This window comes from Fukomys damarensis, unplaced genomic scaffold, assembly GCF_012274545.1.
Source record: "Fukomys damarensis isolate Sample0158 unplaced genomic scaffold, DMR_v1.0_HiC HiC_scaffold_16, whole genome shotgun sequence".
Lineage (NCBI taxonomy): Eukaryota > Metazoa > Chordata > Mammalia > Rodentia > Bathyergidae > Fukomys > Fukomys damarensis.
In genome coordinates this window covers 62,023,817-62,042,539 of record NW_022900928.1, presented here as the reverse complement: position 1 = coordinate 62,042,539, position 18,723 = coordinate 62,023,817, and the positions used below count along the sequence as shown (strand labels likewise).

The following is an 18,723-nucleotide window of genomic DNA, read 5'->3' as shown; positions in this document are numbered from 1 at the left end:
TCTGGGTTTATTGTTTAATTGAAAATTTTTTTTTTTTTTTTTTTTTTTTTTTTGTCCCTGGTACTGGGGGTACCCAGTAATATGCACTGAGGAATATCACCAGCCCTTATGTTTTTTTAATGTTTTATTACTTTATTTTTTTAAAACTTGAGACAGACTAGCTAAGTTGCCAGATTTCCCATCCTGGGCTTGAACTGCAGTCTTCTTGCTTTGGCCTCCTAGAGTGCTGTGATTACAGATATGTGCTACTGCACTTAGCTTAGGGCAGGAGATTCTGATGCTCAGTGGAAGTAAGAACCATTGATGTTTTTCGATGGAAGGAGATGTTAACATGACCTTGACTTGTAAGTTTAGGCCAGTGGATCAGACTTGCTTGCATTAAAATAATTTTGCAAGCTTTTATGAATTCTGATTCCCAAGTCATCAGTATGCTAATAATATCTGCATATTTGGGCTGGAAACCGGGCATTGGTGGTTTTTCAAGATTTCCTGGTGACTCCACTGTGCAGTAGAGTAAGGGACCCATATATTTAGATTCTTGTTAAATAGATATTTATCTTTTTCAGACATTTTCTCCCCCCATTCTGCCTTTTGTCTGTAGGAGCTAAATGCCAGAGCAGCTTCACTCTTTGAAACAAATGATGACCACTCTGTAACAGAAGGCATTAATGTGATGAATGAATTGATCATTCCATGCATTCACCTTATCATTAATAATGACATCTCCAAGGATGACCTGGATGCCATTGAAGTCATGAGAAACCATTGGTGCTCTTACCTTGGGCAGGATATTGCAGGTATGTTGTTTTTAAACTTTTTTGGGGGGGGGGTACCAGGGATCGAACTTGGGTCCTTGCACTTGTAAGGCAGGTACCAGAACCACTGAACCAAATCCCCAACCTGGGTATGTTGTTTTTACCTCCATTAATTGCTAAGGTTTTATGAATCTTAGAGATTACAATGGTCTTTCTTTTTAGCACTAGTTGTCAAAGCATTTTAGAGCATTGGAAGTCCCTAGAAGATAAGTGAATTAAATGGGTCTGTGGAAACGAGGGGTACAAGCCTTGACTTTGTGTCTTTTTTTTTTTTGTACCGGGAATTGAAATTGGGTCCTTGTGTTTGCAAGGCAAGCCACCGAACCGCTGAGCTAAGTCCCCAGCCCTTAGATTTTGTGTCTTAACTCACATTTACTTCTTCTGAGGCAAGCAGTCACTTCCATGGATAGCTAACAACCTGTTTGAAAATAATTAGTTCTCTCCAGGAATACCAGACTTCCATTATTTTCTCATCTGCCAAAATCTGTTTATGCAAAGTCTGATGATTACCCAATGGCCTTAACTAAATTTGCCTATGGCTTGAAGTTGTAAGATACATTATTAAATATGACAACTTCAAGATTAATAAATTAGTATATGAAGTATACTTGCTTCCAAAGTATCATGAGGTGGGGGCCCAAAACTATTTGCTAAATGAGTTCAGTAGATTTGGAAGGTTGGTTTATATTCTGCTGTATAACCCCCTTTTTACTTTCTCACTCATGTAAAGATATTTCAGTGATTTGTTCGTGTTCATGTTTATAGTATTTATTGATAAATTATATATAGTTTCTACATATTTCCTTTTTTGCATATTTCCTTTTAATATCTTCAGTTATTAGACCATGAGTGATCGATAGCTTTGTTTAATGCCATGTGTAAACATTGGTGTATTTTAAGCCTTTGAAAGAATATAGCATTATTATATGTACGTACAGAGTATCATATCTACCTTCTCAAGTATTAAAACAAAAAGACAAATGATCACAAGACATGTCCATGAAAACGTGAATATGTAGTGTTGCTCTCATCGTCAGACAGCTTAAAGCAGTGATCTAAAGCTTTGCTCTATTTGGCATTTAGCTCCTGGTTCTGGTTGGCATAAATGCATCATTTGTAGTTAGCTGTAGTATAATGCTTCGTTTGACCTTTGAGGTTGAGTAATGAGCCATTTGAATTCTTCCGATATAGTTGCAGGCTTCCTAGTTTTACATAGGGATCTGTTTAACTGTATATGTAACCGTCCCTTTTCCCTGTACAGAAAATTTGCAGCTGTGCTTAGGGGAGTTTCTACCCAGGCTTCTGGATCCTTCTGCAGAAATCATTGTCTTGAAGGAACCGCCAACTATTCGACCTAATTCTCCCTATGACCTTTGTAGCCGATTTGCAGCTGTCATGGAGTCAATTCAAGGAGTTTCAACTGTAACAGTGAAATAAGCACCTTACGTTCAAGGCCCACCGTATTCTCTGGTTGCCTACTTGTCACACAGCAGTCTGTTGACAGTGTTCACGGGGGAAAGGGATTAGGTGGATAAGTAAGATTCACATCCACAACCCACGTATGCTGCGTGTTTAAAGAAGGATTAAAGATGAAGTTGCACTTTTTAGGTACAGAGTTATTTCACTAGAAAAGGCAGGAAACTGTGTATTAAGGTATTAAATTATGCCTGAAGACCCGAAATGCCTTGAAACCACAACACTTGGGCTTTTCTAAGCCTCTCACCACTTTTTAAATTATTCTTCAGGCATAAATATTTTTGACATCAGAATAGAAGAGTGATTCATCACAACCTAAACCAGATGAACAGCTACTAGTTACTTTATCAAGTACAGATGACATTTTAAAATTCTAAACTATAAGAGATTAATAATATAAACCCTGCCTTGCTCTTGACAAGAGGAGACAAAAATGGGTTGCTAATGAGCCTACCCCCTTTCCATGTGGGTAGAACATAAGGTTGCATGACAGGAGATGCTGAAAAGTCAGAAAGCTGTACCTCCTTTCTTCTCTTTTATATTTTTAAATAAGCCAAAAGACCTCATCCACAGTCCTGAGTAAAAAGAAAGCAGTTAAGGACTTTGGAAAAATAGCATATGCATCTTGACTAAAAATGGAATTTTAATAGTTATTAACCATTTAGGCAAAATTCTCTATCTGAAAATAGTCAGAAATAGGTGTCTGAGGCTACTGCTTGCCCAATAAAACATTTTGATTCCTTTCTTTTTTTGCTTTTAAAAAATAAGGAATATAGAGTTGTAAAAAAAAAATATATATGTATGTATATTTAGAGAGAAAACCATTTTTAAACTACTCCTAACAGGGAATTATGTTTTAACCAAAATTTAAAGATTAATAGAAACATGGGAGGAAAAAAAACTTGATACAACTATGCAGATTTTATAATGTGCAATAAAAGTATTTGTTTTACCTTTGGTGTACACTGTGGCCCTCATTTAAATGTGTATTTTTCACTTTGGAAATGGATGGACTGATAAGCATTTGTCTTGTTTCAACTTTTCTTCTTTAGAAGAAAAAGGCAGGTTAAAGGCTTGAGAAACTTGATGAGACTGAAGGTGCCAGCATTTGAAAGAGTAAGTTGTAGTCAATTCCTGGACAGAGGCTGGTGTTGCCAGATAACCTTCTCATCTCATTTATTATTTGCATTCATGAGGTGTATCCACATTGGAATTTGTGCAGTTTTAGAATGCAAAAAAACAAAAAAAATTTTTTTTTCCCTCTTAAAACTGTATTTCTATGGCTGGAGTTGTAGCTCAGCAGCACAGTACTTGCCTGGGAAGGTGTGAAGCCCTGAGTTTAATTTCCAGCACCCCCTCAAAAAAAAAAAAAACTGAATTTCTTTTATTTTTCTTAACTGGCAGGTCATCTTTTACAGATATTCAGTGGTGGTTTTGTTTTCAAAGTCCATTGCAAAGATTCATTTTAAGAGAAGTTGATCAATTTTCTTACCCATTTTACTGTTTGAAGTTCTGTATAATCACCATTTGCCTTTAATTCCTGTCCTTATTGAGTCAGTGTTCACTACACTTTGGTTATATTGTTTCACTTCATGTGATAACCCTGAGATGGTGATCACTGGAACTGGTTTAGGCTGTCTTCATAGCTTATCCTTTAATGACCTCTCAATTATCTTTTATAGTTTGTTGGTTTGGTTGCTTCCATCTGTCCCTCTACCCCTCACTTGTTCTCCTCAGTAGTTATTTCCCCATTACCTATTAGGAATCTACACTGGCCAAGAAAGGATCAGGTGAACACCTGCAGATTGTGTTGCTCCGTAGCCTGTATCGTTTAGATCCACTCAGACCACCAGGTGGAGTGCTGAGAACTATTTTCTTTTTCCCCCATAGCTGGCTGCCTGTACTTAGCACCATGTTTCTTAGAAGGCTCTACAAACTAAGATCTCAGACTATTTTTTTATAGTCCTCAGGCTAAGACTGATTTTTTTATATTTTTAAAAGCTGGGAAAAAGAATGAGGGAAAGGGAAACGAGGAGGAAGAAGTTTATGTGCCCTTAGGTAAATGATTTAAGAGTGAGTGGGATATTTGACCTCAACCTAAATCTCGTTGAGATTGGTTTTAGGCTTTTCATGGTTAACTAGAGTTGGAACCTCTTGTTTGAATTTTAAAGACCTTTAAGAACTAAAAAGCCAGGTATGGTGGCATGTGCCTGTAATCATAACACTTTTGAGAGGATGAAGCAGAGGGCTGCAAGTTTGAGCCCAGCCTGGACAATTTAGCAACTTATTGAGATCCTGTGCAGAATTTTAAAGGAATGTGGGGAGGGGTGCTGGGTATATAGGTCAGTGCAAAGGACTTAGGTTCCTCAGTACCACCAAAATGAAATAAGGGCTGGGGATGTAGCTTGGTGGTGCCGTGCCTGCCTCCTGTGTGCATGGTCCTGAGTTCAATCCCTGATACCAATCAAAACAAAACAAAAAAACCAGAATCCATTTAAACTCATTTTTACCCTGCACATTTCTTGAAAGAGGTACAGATGGGTATATGTAGCGATTGGTATATAATTACGGGGTCATGGTAATAATATGTGGATATAGATATAGGTAGATATATCTTAATTAGATATTACCAAACAGCTTCCAAAATGGTTGTACAAATTTAAGCTCCCACCAACAGTTTATTAAGTCGTTGCTCTATATCCCTGTCAACATTTGTTTTGTTAGTATTTTTAATCTTAGCCATCCTCATAGGTATGTCATTGATTTCTCCTGGTTCTAACTTGTACTTCCCTCCAAACTATGAGCATCTCTTCATTTACTTAAGTGAACTTTGGCCATTGTCTTGTGTGAAATTCATACTTAAGCCTGTTGTCAATTTTTTTGTTTTGTTTTGTTTGGTTTTTTGAGACAGGGTCTCACTATGTAGTTGAGACTGACCTGGAGCTCACTATGTAGCCTAGGCTGGTCTCCAACTCACAGCGATCCTCCTGCCTCAGCCTCCCAAGTGCTGGGATTACAGGAGTGCGCCACCATGCCCGGCTGTTCTCAGTTTTTTTGTTGTTGAGCCTCTTGTCTTGAATTTAACTGATTTCTATGACTTTTTTATTTTTTCAGTACTAGGGATCGAACTCAGGACCTTGCGCTTGCTAGGCAGGCGTGGCACCACTGAACTATATACCAGCTCTTCAGCTAGGTTTTGTAATTTTTGATTTTAATAACCAAAGACATCAGTTTTTCAAGGTTTTCTCACAAATTGAAATTCGGAGCTATTGAGTTATTGCATTACTTTTTCTTGAGCCTGTAAAAGAATTCTTCACATTCTTTTTAAGTTGTTGAGCAATAAACATAGTAATCTACAAATTGGAGGGAAGTGGCTTGAGTGCTGTTTTAAGGACACTTAGGTCTCTTTTTTTCTCAGCACGCTTGATTGCTGCATTGCCTGTGATAACCCTTAAACCACCTTGCTGGGTTAGTTGATTGGCCTCTGATAAATGCACAAATAGATTCTATTCAAGCAGTGGATCCAGCAGGAAAGAAACCTGATCTCTTCCCATTTCACAATAAGAAAACCCTCCCACAGTTGCTTCTGTTTCGCCAGCAGCACAAGAAATTGTGATAATGAACAGGAATATGGAATTTGAGTACAGTCAGCATAAAGATAGAAACTGTCTACAATCTTTAGATGAGTTGGAATTGATAGGCTGGCACAAAGGTGGTATCCATGAGCTACCAACAGTGAACTCTGAAAGGTAAAAGTGTGCCGATACTGGTTTTAAGGTTCGTGAATGACCAGTCCCACCCCACACACTTTTATTGGTTATACAGATTAATGGGTTTCATTTGGGCAGCATCATATATGCACATAACGTACTCTGATCATTTTCACCCCTTCACCATCTTTGCCCTTCCTCATCTGGTTTCACATTTGGGGAGGGGAGCTTATGTATATTTTGCTCATATCCACCCCACCTTGCCCCTTATGTTTTTACCCACTTCCTCTTGTTTCCTTTCTCTTGTCAAACAATACTGTTCTTCTTTTTTGGTACCAGGGATCAAACTCAGGACCCTGTGCTTGTGAGGCAGGCAGCAGCACCACTGAGCTAAATCCCGGGCCCTAACAATATTCTTTTTTTCTCATGTTCTAAAAAATTCTCCATATAAGGCAAAACATGCCAGATTTGTCTTTCTGAGTCTAGTTTATTTTGTTCAACAGCATAGTCTCCAGATCCTTCCATTTTTTGTTGTTGTTGTTTTGGTACTGGGGATTGAACTCAGGACCCTGCGCTTGTGAGGCAGGTCATGAAACCCCTGAGCTAAATCCCTGGCCCCTCTATCCACTTTGGGTTTTTTTTGTTTTTGTTTTTGTTTTTGCTTTTTTTTTTTTTTTTTTTTTTTTTTCAAATGACTGAAGTTCATTCTTCTTTGTGACTGAAAAATTCCCCATTGTGTACTTACTCCACATTTTCTTTATCCATTAATATGTTGAATGTCTAGGCTAATTCCATGTCTCAGCTGTTGTGAATTGTGCCACAGTAAAATGAACATGGGTATGCAGGTATCCTTAGAGTATTCTGACTAATTGTTTCTTGTATATACCAAGGAGTGGTATAGCTAGTCAATGAGTGCTATAGCTTGGCTACATCAAAGTTTTATTTTTAATTTTTTGAGGAACCTCAATGCTGATTCCCATAGTGGCTCTACTAATTTATATTACCCCAACAATGTAGAGGTGTCCCCCCCACCATTGTTCTCATTGGTATCTGTTGTTTTGGTAGTCTTTTGTTGGTGGTGGTAATTTGTTTTGTGTTCTTGATGGTAGCTATTCTGACAGGGGTGAGATAGAATCTCAATATAGTTTTGATTTGCATTTCTCAGGTGACCAGTTTTCTATCTAGTATCCTGATGGTAAGTAAGCTAGAGGTACCACTGCTTGCCAAAGACAATCTTCTCAAATTAGCGGATTTTAGTAAGGATAAAATCCCAGTGAAAACCTGAAAATATTCACAAAAATCTTTTTTTTTTTTTTTTTTTGGCAGTTTCTTTCTGGCCCTGAACTCTTGGTCTCAAGCATTCTCCTTTCTCAGCCTCTAAATAGCTGGGCCCCTAGGTACATGCTGCCACATCCATCCATGGAAGTCATCTTGCCTGTCTAAAGAGTAGTGCTCATGGATGAGTTAAACAATTCTACAGCTTTCCTAGCTTATAAATCTCTATTGGATCAGTATGTCTCTTATAAGATGGGTTTTATGGAAAGAATTACATTAGAATCTGACAAATCTGGTTTCACATACTGGCTGAACTTGTTTTCCTGATCTGTCAAGTAGGAAAATACCCCTAGTTGTGTTTTAAGGGTTAAAGTAGATGTCACAATGACTCAGTGTAAAGTAGAGCTCCAGATGAAGTCCTTATAGGGAAATTTTTCATGGGTCTAGAATTTTAAGGGTTGTCCTGTATTGTGTAGGGCATTATACTTAAATAATTAGGATATAATATAGATACCCAGGAGTTAAGGATCTCTAGTAAATGGATATGTGCGTGTTAGGCAACCTGACTAAAAGATGGTGTCATCAAAAGGTTAAGAGCTTATGCTGGATATAAAAAGTCACATTATCTCTGTTGGGTTTGGTGGCGCATGCCTGTAATCCCAACACTCGGGAGGCTGAGGCAGGAGGATCACTGTGAGTTCGAGATCAGCCTGGGCTATGTAGTGAGTTCAAGGTCAGTCTCAACTACAGCGAAACCTTGTCTCAAACTACCCCCCCACCAAAATTACAGTATCTCATACCTGACTCATGTTTTTAGATATTACTTTAATCACTTTATTGAATGGCCTGACCGTGATAGGATATGGTGTCACTGCTACTTAAAACATGATTTTTTTTCCTTCTTTGCCCCTTGACAACATCTCAAGAAGATCTCATAACTTTGTTTTCTTGTATGAGCATGCAATAGAATGATTTCTGTGTACTGTAGGGTTCAGGTGAGTATGTATCCACAGCTTACTCCTTTGCGTTTATTTCAGAGGTTCTCTGCTGCCTAGTTCAGGGCCACCCTGAACTTCATACACCAGCAGTAACGAAGGAGCTATCAGAATTCTCCTATTCTCCTTCATTCCTTCTTTTACATACACTGGGTTCCTTTAGAGCTTGGGGGAAGAAATTTTATGGGAAACAAAGGACTTTTTAAAATTTTATAAATACCAAGTATTTGTAGGATCTAGTGTTCTTTGTTACAGCAGAATTTAATGATTATCTCATATGGGACATTTTGTGGACTCTGATTCAGAGAACCCTATAGAAAATTTCTATATTACATGCCGTGCTGGCTTTGGGGTTTCCTGCAAGACCTCGTAATGTCCCTCTCAGCTCTAGTCCTCTCCTTCAGTGGTGCTCTGGGACAAGTTTGCCTGTGAGACAGACAAACAGCCTGCCTCTACCCATTTTTGTGTGATGGCTACAGGGAGTGTGGTTTGGCCAACAGCTGTTACATCCTTCCCTTTCGCTTCCCTTTGCTTGCCCTCGATCCTCTGAGAATGGATGGAAACCATGTTCCTCAATGTCCTGCCACCACTTAAGATTACTTCACAGTTGCTCTCTGGGCCCTCTGACAGCAAGCACAGCTCAGCAGCTGATGCTGCTCCTTCTCTCCTCTGTTCCAAATGCTGCTGTTGCCTCTGAAGAAGCAGTGGGTAAGCCACCTCTAACATAGTGAAGATTAGAGAAGGACCTACTGGCATTATTAGCATCCCTAACTGCCCCAAACTCCCTAAAACTGATTAATAAATACAGCCAGCCCTCCTGAAGATTCCTGTAGTTTGACCCTGCCATTTTTTATGGAGACACAACAACTGTAAAACAGCCAAGTCTCCCATTGTTCTGCTGAGGAACTGTTGCCATTACAGCTGTGACTGAGATGCCTTGCACTCAATCCAACAGCTGCTGCTTTGTAAGGAGTACTCCTTTCACAGAAACCAGCAGCCTGGGAAGATCAGGGACAGACCAGTAACAGGCTCAACTGAGGGCATAAGCTGGCTGGGTATTGACTGGCAGTGGCCAGTGGTGCCTTGCAGTAACAGACTGACAACTGACAGTATTGACTTACTGTGTCTGGCATTAACTATTGTCAACCAGTGTCTTCAATTAAAGCCCATAGCTATAACACTATGGGCCGAGAGCCACTTGGCACACAGAACCCAGGGGTTGCTAGAACAGCTGCACTTTGTTGACTCCTTTGCATCTGAGTCAAGCAAAAGAACTCTCAACTGATTGGTAACACCAGGACTGTCCCAGCATGTAAACGGGCTGTGGAATAATGAACCCCTCATTCCAGTAAAAGGCAAAAGTACATACACTGCTGCTCTCCAGCCCCAAGAAGCCTTCTGCCTTCATGCTGCTCTGGTGATACTCAGACCATTTCTCAGCCTCTACACATCAAGTTGTATTGGAGGGTGATCAATCCTCTGATCTGTCTAGAAAGGTGGATGATGAGAGCTAAAGAAAGACGATAGAGATAGATCCGTACTTTCATAATAATTGGCTGGGAGGTCAGTACCTCAGAGTGGGCAAAGAAGACACTCTGAGCTAGCCATTATTTATTGGGTACACACTAATTGGAGTATCAGGTGACTTACAGGGCAGCAGTATCCTATGTTTATGAGGGCGGTAAGGAGAGTATTCTTATAATAGGTGGGATGAGATAGGAGGCTAATAAAGAATTTGTCCTTCCCCAGGTGAAACCTTTCTCTTTTTTTTATTACTACTTAATGGTTCTCAAAGAACCAAGATGACTTCTGCTGACATATTCTTGTCCTTGAGTGGCACAGTATCACCAGACCATTGAGGTCTCAATTTATGACTAGAGGCAAAATGGAGTTATGTTTCCGCATGCCATAGCTGGCTTCTGATCAGGATGACGTTGGTCCTAATGCCGGGCGTGGTGGTGCACGCCTGTAATCCTAGCACTTGGGAGGCTGAGACAGGAGGATTGCTGTGAGTTGGAGACCAGCCTGGGCTACATAGTTGTAGGGCAGTCTGAACTACGTAGACCCTGTCTCAAAAAAAAAAAAAAAAAAAAGACATTGGGCCTTAGTTATAGTCATACTTTAATTATGAAATGATTTTTCCCCACAAATTATGTAGAATGGCCCTCAACAAAGTTGGATATTCCCAAGAACCTTTGTGGGTTCCACCTTAGTAGTAATACTGAGGGAATTGTTAACATCTTTAAGGCTCTGAGGTACGTTAAAAGCACGAAGGGATGAGGGGCTGAGGAGTTTGAGATTAATGATCAATGGTTGTGTAGTCACCAGGCATTCCTGGAAGTTAGGATCATGAAAAATAAAGTCCTATTAAGACAATAACCTACCTTATTTAAAACAATACTAGGGGGCTGGGGATTTAGCTCAGCTGTACTGTGGCCTGCCTCGCAAGTGCAAGGACCTGAGTTCGATCCCCGGTACCAAAAAAAAAAAAACCCCACACACACAAAAACACAATACTAGGGATTCTCCCATGGTGAAGGACAAACACATATGTAAAGAGTCATTAAAATAACCTACAGTTACCTTTGCCTTTCATAGTAAAAACCATGGTTGGAGACTCAACATAATGAGACAAGCATCATTGAAGGAGAGGCATGATAGGAAAGTACACGTGCAACTGGAATTCCATCTCTACATGTGATGGCATCAAGAGACTGGTCCCTGCCTACTTTAGGATTGCTAGAAAAATTTGCCTTCTTGATCTTTTGAAGCAGGAGATTCAGGTGCGGCCAGCCAGTTGGGCAAGTTGGTGTGAATTGTCAATCATAAAGACCAAGAGATAGGAACCCAAGCCCTGCACCTGGAACTGATCAGAAATTGCTATCTTTAATTCTAGAACTCAAGCAGATTTGTGATAGGACAGCCCAGACCTGACCTCAGCCTGAGGAGTGAGGGATACAGAAGAGCACCATTAAGTTCTTGCTCACTGCACTCTCACAGTGGTCTGCTCGCACTCTGCAGAGCCTGTTCCTTCTCCTACCTTTAATAAAGGTAAAACCTCACTAACTTTTATGCTTGTTTTGTCCAAGCCTCTGTTTTTTTATTACTGGAAAGGCCCATGGTACTTAACATGTTTCCACTGGTTTGAACCACCAGTGGTACATGCATGGGCTATTCCATTGCAGTCTTTTTACTAATAAAATTAATTAAAATATAAATAGACTGAATCTAATTAGTTGCTTGAATTTGAATAATTAATACCCAAATAAAAATATCCTATTCACACCAATTAAAATTACAACAAATTTATTCATGTCATTAGATTAAAAAATTATATTCATAAATGTCTTTAAAACATTTTATAAACTGAGCATGGTGGCGCACGCTTGTAATCCCAGCACTCGGGAGGCTGAGGCAGGAGGATCACTGTGAGTCTGAGACCAGCCTGGGCTACATAGTGAGTTCCAGTTCAGTCTCAACTACATAGTGAGACCTTGTCTCAAAAAACAAAAACAAAACCCATCTTATACATGCAGGCAAGTGATTTGTGCAGAGTAAGCAAAACATCATAGTGTGCACAGGTTAGCTATATAACATCAGGTGATCAAATTCAAATCAGAGCTGCCTGGCAGTGAGGTATACTAATTAAGTTAGAGCCAGTCAGCCGTGAGACATATGAATCATGGCCCCATTGTGAATGTGTTAATGAGGCCTCTGAGGAAGAGGAAATTAATATGGATCATGTCCTCAGATGCCCACCTGTCTGTCCAAGGACTATAGGTCTCTCCCACGTATTTCCACCAGAGGCTACTGCCCTGGGAGACCCAGTGTTTTTGAAAGATCCTGGTAGCATTGCATATGGGCCCCCAGATGCCTATGATCCAACTGCCAGACATGACCTTGTCTGTGTTCAACAACTGGAATTTAGATGGGGATGAAAAGAGAAAAGCTGAGGAAAGATGGACCAAGATGATGGCTATTGCAATTGGCAATGCTTTATAAGCATACTCAAGTCATCCAAGGGCAAGTCCAAGGCCAAACAAAGCCTGGTTAAATGACATTTGGCATCTTTGCATAGTGGCAATATTGTAGCCAAAGAGGTTTATCCGAGGCTTATTATTAATTGAAAATGACATTGGGATGGGACTATACCAAGCCACTGCCTGGGACCTGCTCCGTGTGTCAGGTGGCTGGTGTGCCTGACTTATAGCACTGGAGGATTGACTCTCCTCACTCCCAGAGAAGGGCTAGGCCAGCCAAAACTTCTCCCACTGCAGAAGTGGCCTGGGGCAATGTGTAATGCCCGTGTCCATGGACTTCTCCATCTCCTGCAAGAAACCATGGGTGACTCTGGATATTATGGGTAAGAAAATTCAGTTCCTTTTAGACTTTTTAAATCTCCCTTCTCAGAAGGGGGAAGGGTAGGGGAAAGGAGATAAGGGACAAGAAAAAATATGAGAAAAGGAAAAAATGGAAGCAAAGTCTTTTTAAATAGGGGAGGTTGGAGGGGGTGAAGGGAGGGCAGGGGGTATGGGGAAAAGATGAGAACCAAGATCTGTCATGTAAAGGTACAAGATCCCAATCATTAATGTAACTGTACTGTATACTTAAAAAGTACCAATAAACTCAATAAGAAAACAAAACAAAAAAACTCCCTTCTCTGGAAAACGCTGTCCTAGATCTATGTATAGCCATAATTAGGGTCAACTGGAACCCTAGTTAGTTTCTTTACATCTGCTTTGACATGTCAATCTGAAGGACAAATTTTTTTTTTTTTTGTACCGGGGATTGAACTTGGGTCCTTGTGCTTGCGAGGCAGGCGCTGGAACCACTGAGCTAAATCCCTGGCTCTAGCCTTGAGTTTTTAATTGTCCTACTCCCTTACTAAGAGATTTACTAGTAAAACTGGTGATAGTCTATCTTCCCAGGCAGGTTGCTGTCATTCGTTCCAAGGAACACCAAAGAAATATGTCAAAATCTCGTTGGAAAATCAGAAGGCTTACTAGGTAGAGAAGAGAAGCAGCTTTACAGCCCCTCAAGATCCTAGCTTTATTCTCTGTTCCTGAGGAACCATTCCAAGTAGTCCTTCCATAGGTAATTTTAAAATCTGAATTTCTTTGGTATTCTTCCTCATACCAATAAAAATATGTACATCAACCAATGAACAAAAAACAAAACTGGTCTTTCCTCAGGGAATACAGTGAAAAGTTATAAAAACCCTACATGAGAAGTAGTCACTTGAATTTTTCATAGGGCTAAGACTAACAGCAAGCACGTGATGGCTACAAAATGTGGCTACTCTGTTGCAAGTAACCCTACCAAACTCAGACCACCTCCTTTGTCAGAACCTGTACAGATGATTGGGCATAGCATAGGGACAACTGGCAATTATAGAGCCAGCTCCACTTGAGCTATCTGAGGAAAAAGACCACCCAGTAGAAGAGAGCTACTCCTGTGCACCTCTAGAAGACCTCAGCCTCCTCTTCAAAAAGCAAGACTCCTATTCTGCTCTGAGTGTAGATAAATAGAGTCACTATAAAATGCTCTTGGTAATTTATCTAATATACCTCTTTGCCTCCTCTCTCCTTCACAAGAAATGTGGAAATAATGCTTAATGTCTCTAATTCCTGGATTTGTCAGTCTACCTTTTAAGACAGACCAAGAAATCATTCTAACCTGTTCCTTCTTCATATCTGAGCTCTGCATCCCCAATCTAATAAAATTTATCCATTCCAGGCTTCAGATTGTCTTCAGACCACACCCCATAATTCTCCTGAAAAATTCACCAAACTTTCTGAGCTCAACAGTTTTTCACAAAGAGACATTAACTCTTTTCTCCTTGTCTTCTGATAGGTTTTCTTTTCAACCCAGTTGGTGAGCTACAAAATTGTAAAGTAGTTGGAGAGAACGTAATTCCCAGTAGGTAGGGTCTACAGCTCCTTTCATCTGAAAGTAGCTATATGAAGACAGAGACCTCTATACCCTCAGCACTCCAAAAAGACTTATGAGGATTTATGTCTTTCAGGGGAAACTTAGCAGGAGATTAGTGTGTAGCCAGCTGGTTGGGCAAGTGGATATCAACAGTCAATCATGAAGTTACAGGAGACAGGCACCCAAGCCCTATCCCTGGAACAAATCAGAAATTGCTATCTTCAATTCTTCTCCTGAGAACTCAAGCAGGTTTTTGATAGGATATCTTAGATGTCAGCCTGAGGAGTGGGAGATACACAAACAGCACCATTAAGCTCCTGATCACTGTGTTCTCTGTTTCACAGTGGTCTCCTCTCACTCTGCAGTGTGCTGCTTTTCCCGCACTTGCTCTGCAGAGCGTGTTTCTTTTCCTACCTGTAATAAATGTGAAACCTTGCTACTTTTGTTTTGTCTGATTCATTGTTTAGGATAAGAAGAACCTAGAAAGAATGTCTAAAGGGTCCCCAGAACCCCCAAAACTTGGTAACACTTTGTATCAGCATAGGATTTCTGTCATGTCCATCCCTGTGACTTTCTTCTTTGTGCTTGAGTATAAGAATAAAAAGCCTTGGGAGGTAGATCTTTTGCAAAAGGGAAGAGGACCAAGAGATGGGGGGCGTGGGCAGAGGGCAAGGGGATGAAAACAAGAATTAAAATGTGTTATGTACCTGTACCAACTCCCCATGATGAGTGTAATCATTATGTACTGCTAACATGTACTAATATATATATATATATAAAAATAAAGTGGAAAAAAAAATAGGCTTGTTCCTATGCCATGGTGCTTCAGATTCTTCTGACTGAAAGCACAACACCCCACCCCACCCAAGTTAGTGGTAGTATGAGTGTGAGCATGAAGTTTCTCTTGCTCAGTAGGGGTGGGATAGGATGTACTTCAGGTACCAGGATTTTCTCCTGGAAACAGCTCTGAGGCCTGGGTCCATCGCATTCCTTGAAAGGGAGGGTACATAATAACATCATGCTTTCAACTCTTAGGAATCCCTTTTCAGAAATTCCCCCCAATGAAACTGGATTTGTCTTTCTTACAGGCTGTTGGCTATGAAGGTACCTCTGAGGAGCAGAGCTGAGCCTCTCTCTCCCTTAAAACACATACTGTACCACCTGTAGCACATGGCTCTGAGGCTTTGCTCGAAATTCTAGGCAACTTAAAATCCTACTCCACATCTTATAAATGTATATGGGGATATGAGAAAAACAACTGGTCTGAAAAAATTTGTTGGAGAAATAAGTGAATTCTACCTCCTTCACATCTCTATTAGAAACCCACACCTGCCAACATTTTCCTACTGAATTTTTCACAAATGAAATTTCTTTCTTTTTTTTTGGTACTGGGGATCGAACTCTGGACCTTGTGCTTGCAAAGCAGGTGGCAGAACCACTGAGCTAAATCCCCGGCCCCATAGTGAGTTTTGCATTGTTCTAACTCTGGGCATTATAGCACTTCCTATCCAGAAACCTGCAAAACCATTTTTTAAAAAATTTTTCTCCCATCCCATATGAATCTGTCTCACATAAAGTTCTTAGGGAGTTTTCCCTGGAACTGGTCTCATAGGCTCAGAAGGATAACAGATGAATATTTTAATAGGGACCTCCTGGAATTCTTTAACTACTAACAATGAAATTTTCAGATCTAAAGACAGTCTGGTGGAGAAGATAGTGCTGAGTTGCAACAAATTTGATGAGTCTCTAAGGTATTACAATTCCTTGCTCATAATAAAAGCTCTTGACTTGGAATGCTGATTGATTTGTGTCCCTTTATCTTTCTAATACATATGACCATACATCTTTCTGTGTGTAATCACAGTAAAGAAATGTTAAAATAATTTGCTACAAATCTATATGAGAAAAGGATTGTTAAAGATTTAATTAGTTCTATTTTTTTCTCAACATTTTCTCCTTCAAAGCATTTTTAGGTGAACAGTATTGCCTTCCTCAGACTCTTGGTCGGAGTGCATTCTCACTAGAATGGAAATCACATTCCCTCCTGGGGTAAAGATGATCTCCTGTTGGATATTTGTGAATTAAGAGTCTTGCCATGTGGTCATTTAGAGAAGAAAGAAAAACCTTTGTCCTGTAGAAGGAGAGAGGGGAAGATGAATATTTTCTGCAAAAATCTTTAGTTTGTGTCCATGTCTTCACAGAGAAAGCTGTAATCAGATACTGATGAAAAATGTCATCAGCACCTGCACATGCAGGATTAGGATGAGGCATGCAAGCCACCAGCAGGAGCAGGTGGGCCATGTGGCAACAAAAGCCCTAGTTGGACCTAAACATACACACAAACAAGGTTTTTCTCTTTAAGCCTGTGTGGTTTTCTTTGTTTTTTGTTTTTGTTTCTGTTTTTTCTGCTCCAGTGTTAGTTTTTCTTTTGGTATGGTGGGTTTTCCAGGCAGCCCATCTGGTGAAGCAAAGGGATAAGTGAAAAAAGATGGCTATAGCCTCAGAACCCTGTGTTCAGGTTCAGATTCAGTTCATTATTGCCACGGATGCATTGCCTAAATCCTCCAAATCTCAATTTCCACATTATCAAAACAAATGTAGTAATTTTGCTCTTTGGACAGAAAAATCCCTTTGAAAGTACATTAAATAAGATACTTGAAAGTGATTTGAAAGCTCTTAAACCATACAAAGTCGTGCAATAGGAAAACCGCACAAGTACAAAACATTAGAAAAGGAGGAGCAAGTTACTATCACTGTCACTGGGGATGCGTCCCCATTCCCAGGCTCCCTGTGTGGCTTCCCACTGAGACAGAAACTCCTGACGCTCCCTTTTTCCCTTATCATGACCAGAGCAGGGTGTGGTTTAACTGATAAATGTCCTCTTCTCTCCCTCTCTTCCTTCACTGCCCCTTCATTGATGGACTGGGACAGCTTGCCTCAGTGTGCATCCAGGTTATTTTGCACCAATCTCTGGGTCTCTCTGACAGGAGGTGCATCTCAGCTGCCAGGACATAGTATCTGTCTCCCACTCCTGCCACTCCAGAGATGGCTGTTGGCTCTGAGGAATCAATGAAGAAACTGCCTCTATGGTTGCAGAGATCACGGAGGGAGCTGAGACAATTATTAAGATCTCCAATCTCTAAAAAGCTATGATTAACACAGCTAAACCTCCTGAAGAGTCCCTGGTTTTAGCCTTACCATTTTTTCAGAGACACAATAGCTGTCAATCAAATAGCTGCTGAACAGCCACTGGATAACTGTGACTGTCCTGGTAGCCCTGCAATCCCATCTAGGGAGGTGTCTTCCCTTACTACAGTAGGCTTGAATTTGAACTAAGCAGCAGAATTTAATTTGTACCCATAAGTGGGTTGGATCAGCAGGTTTGAGTTTTTACCCGATTGGACCAATCACCAAGCTCAAATTTGAAGCCATCACTGGCCTGTGGTTGCTATACAAGCAGCACTCCCATCACACTTCTCAGGATGACTAGGACAGTGGTGGCAAACCTATGGCATGCGCGTCACAGCAGGCTGTTACTGAAAGCTCTACAAGGTTTACCGTCACTGCACTAGGAGGTTTCCCTCTCCTGTAGTGAGTCCTCCACCCATGCTGCAGGTCAGGCCCTTTTAAAATAAAGCCTCACTTCAATGATGGGGTTTGACAGAGAGCTGGCAGGGTTGACTAATGGTGTCTGCCATTAAATGGTGTTGACCAGTGGCATCAGGGCCCAGAGGTGTAGCAGGTTGAGTTGGTTTTCAGAGCCCAGAGCCACTAGCAGAGCTCCACGTTGCCAGTTCATTAGAGAACAGAGATGGCGATATTCTTCCCATAGTCTCATTGAGTGCTGCAAAGTCTGGCTTCTTCCTCCTCCTAATGTCCTTTGCTCTTGATCTAGAGCTGCTCTCCACCCTGTACCTTTTTAACAGTTACCACTTCCTTAGTTTATCCACCAATGACAGCCTGACTAGGTCAAATTTCTCCTATTCTGTGATCTTATAGAACACGTAACTTTCCTAATTTGTAAAGTTTGTCATAGTTACAATTTATTTGCGTGATTGTACATTCAGATCTGCCCCCACTATTTGCCTTAATGAGGAACGGCAAAAATTTGGTCTTGTTCACCATTTCATCCTTGGTTCCCAGCACAGATTCTTGTACATAGCAGGGGCTCAGTATATATTTGTTAAATGAGAGACTAAATGATCAGATGGGGAATAATGGTTTCTTTTTACAGATACTGTAGGCACAAGAAACTGCTTGGCTATTCCAGCCTTAACCCTCATTGGAACTTGGCTCAAAGAACATTGAAACTGTTGAGGAATGGCCAAAAAAACTTGCTTTGGAAGCAGTTTTCTACTTAACAGAGAGCGCCAGATAAACCTTGATTCAGACTGCCCCTTTGTACTTAGGCATGCATTTCCCTAGGAGTATTCTGGTTTGTTTGTATCAAGTGGATATATGCTAATGAATAAACATAAAATGAAAAGGAACTTGCTGGAGAAACTATAAATCCCAAGGAAT

General features: G+C 40.5%; 1 protein-coding gene across 7 annotated transcripts in view; it reads left to right on the top strand.

Annotated features, from left to right (window-relative positions):
* The window catches only part of Usp28 (ubiquitin specific peptidase 28), a 43,653-nt gene extending 40,410 nt beyond the window's left edge, over window positions 1-3,243 (top strand). For all 7 annotated transcript variants that reach the window (XM_010629453.3, XM_010629450.3, XM_019208220.2 and 4 more), the window contains 2 exons: window positions 602-797; window positions 2,077-3,243. In XM_010629453.3, coding sequence (XP_010627755.1) covers window positions 602-797; window positions 2,077-2,252 — 372 coding nt within the window. In that variant the 3' untranslated portion in view covers window positions 2,253-3,243. The remainder of the gene's footprint in view (window positions 1-601; window positions 798-2,076) is intronic.
* The last annotated feature ends 15,480 nt before the right edge of the window (window positions 3,244-18,723 follow it).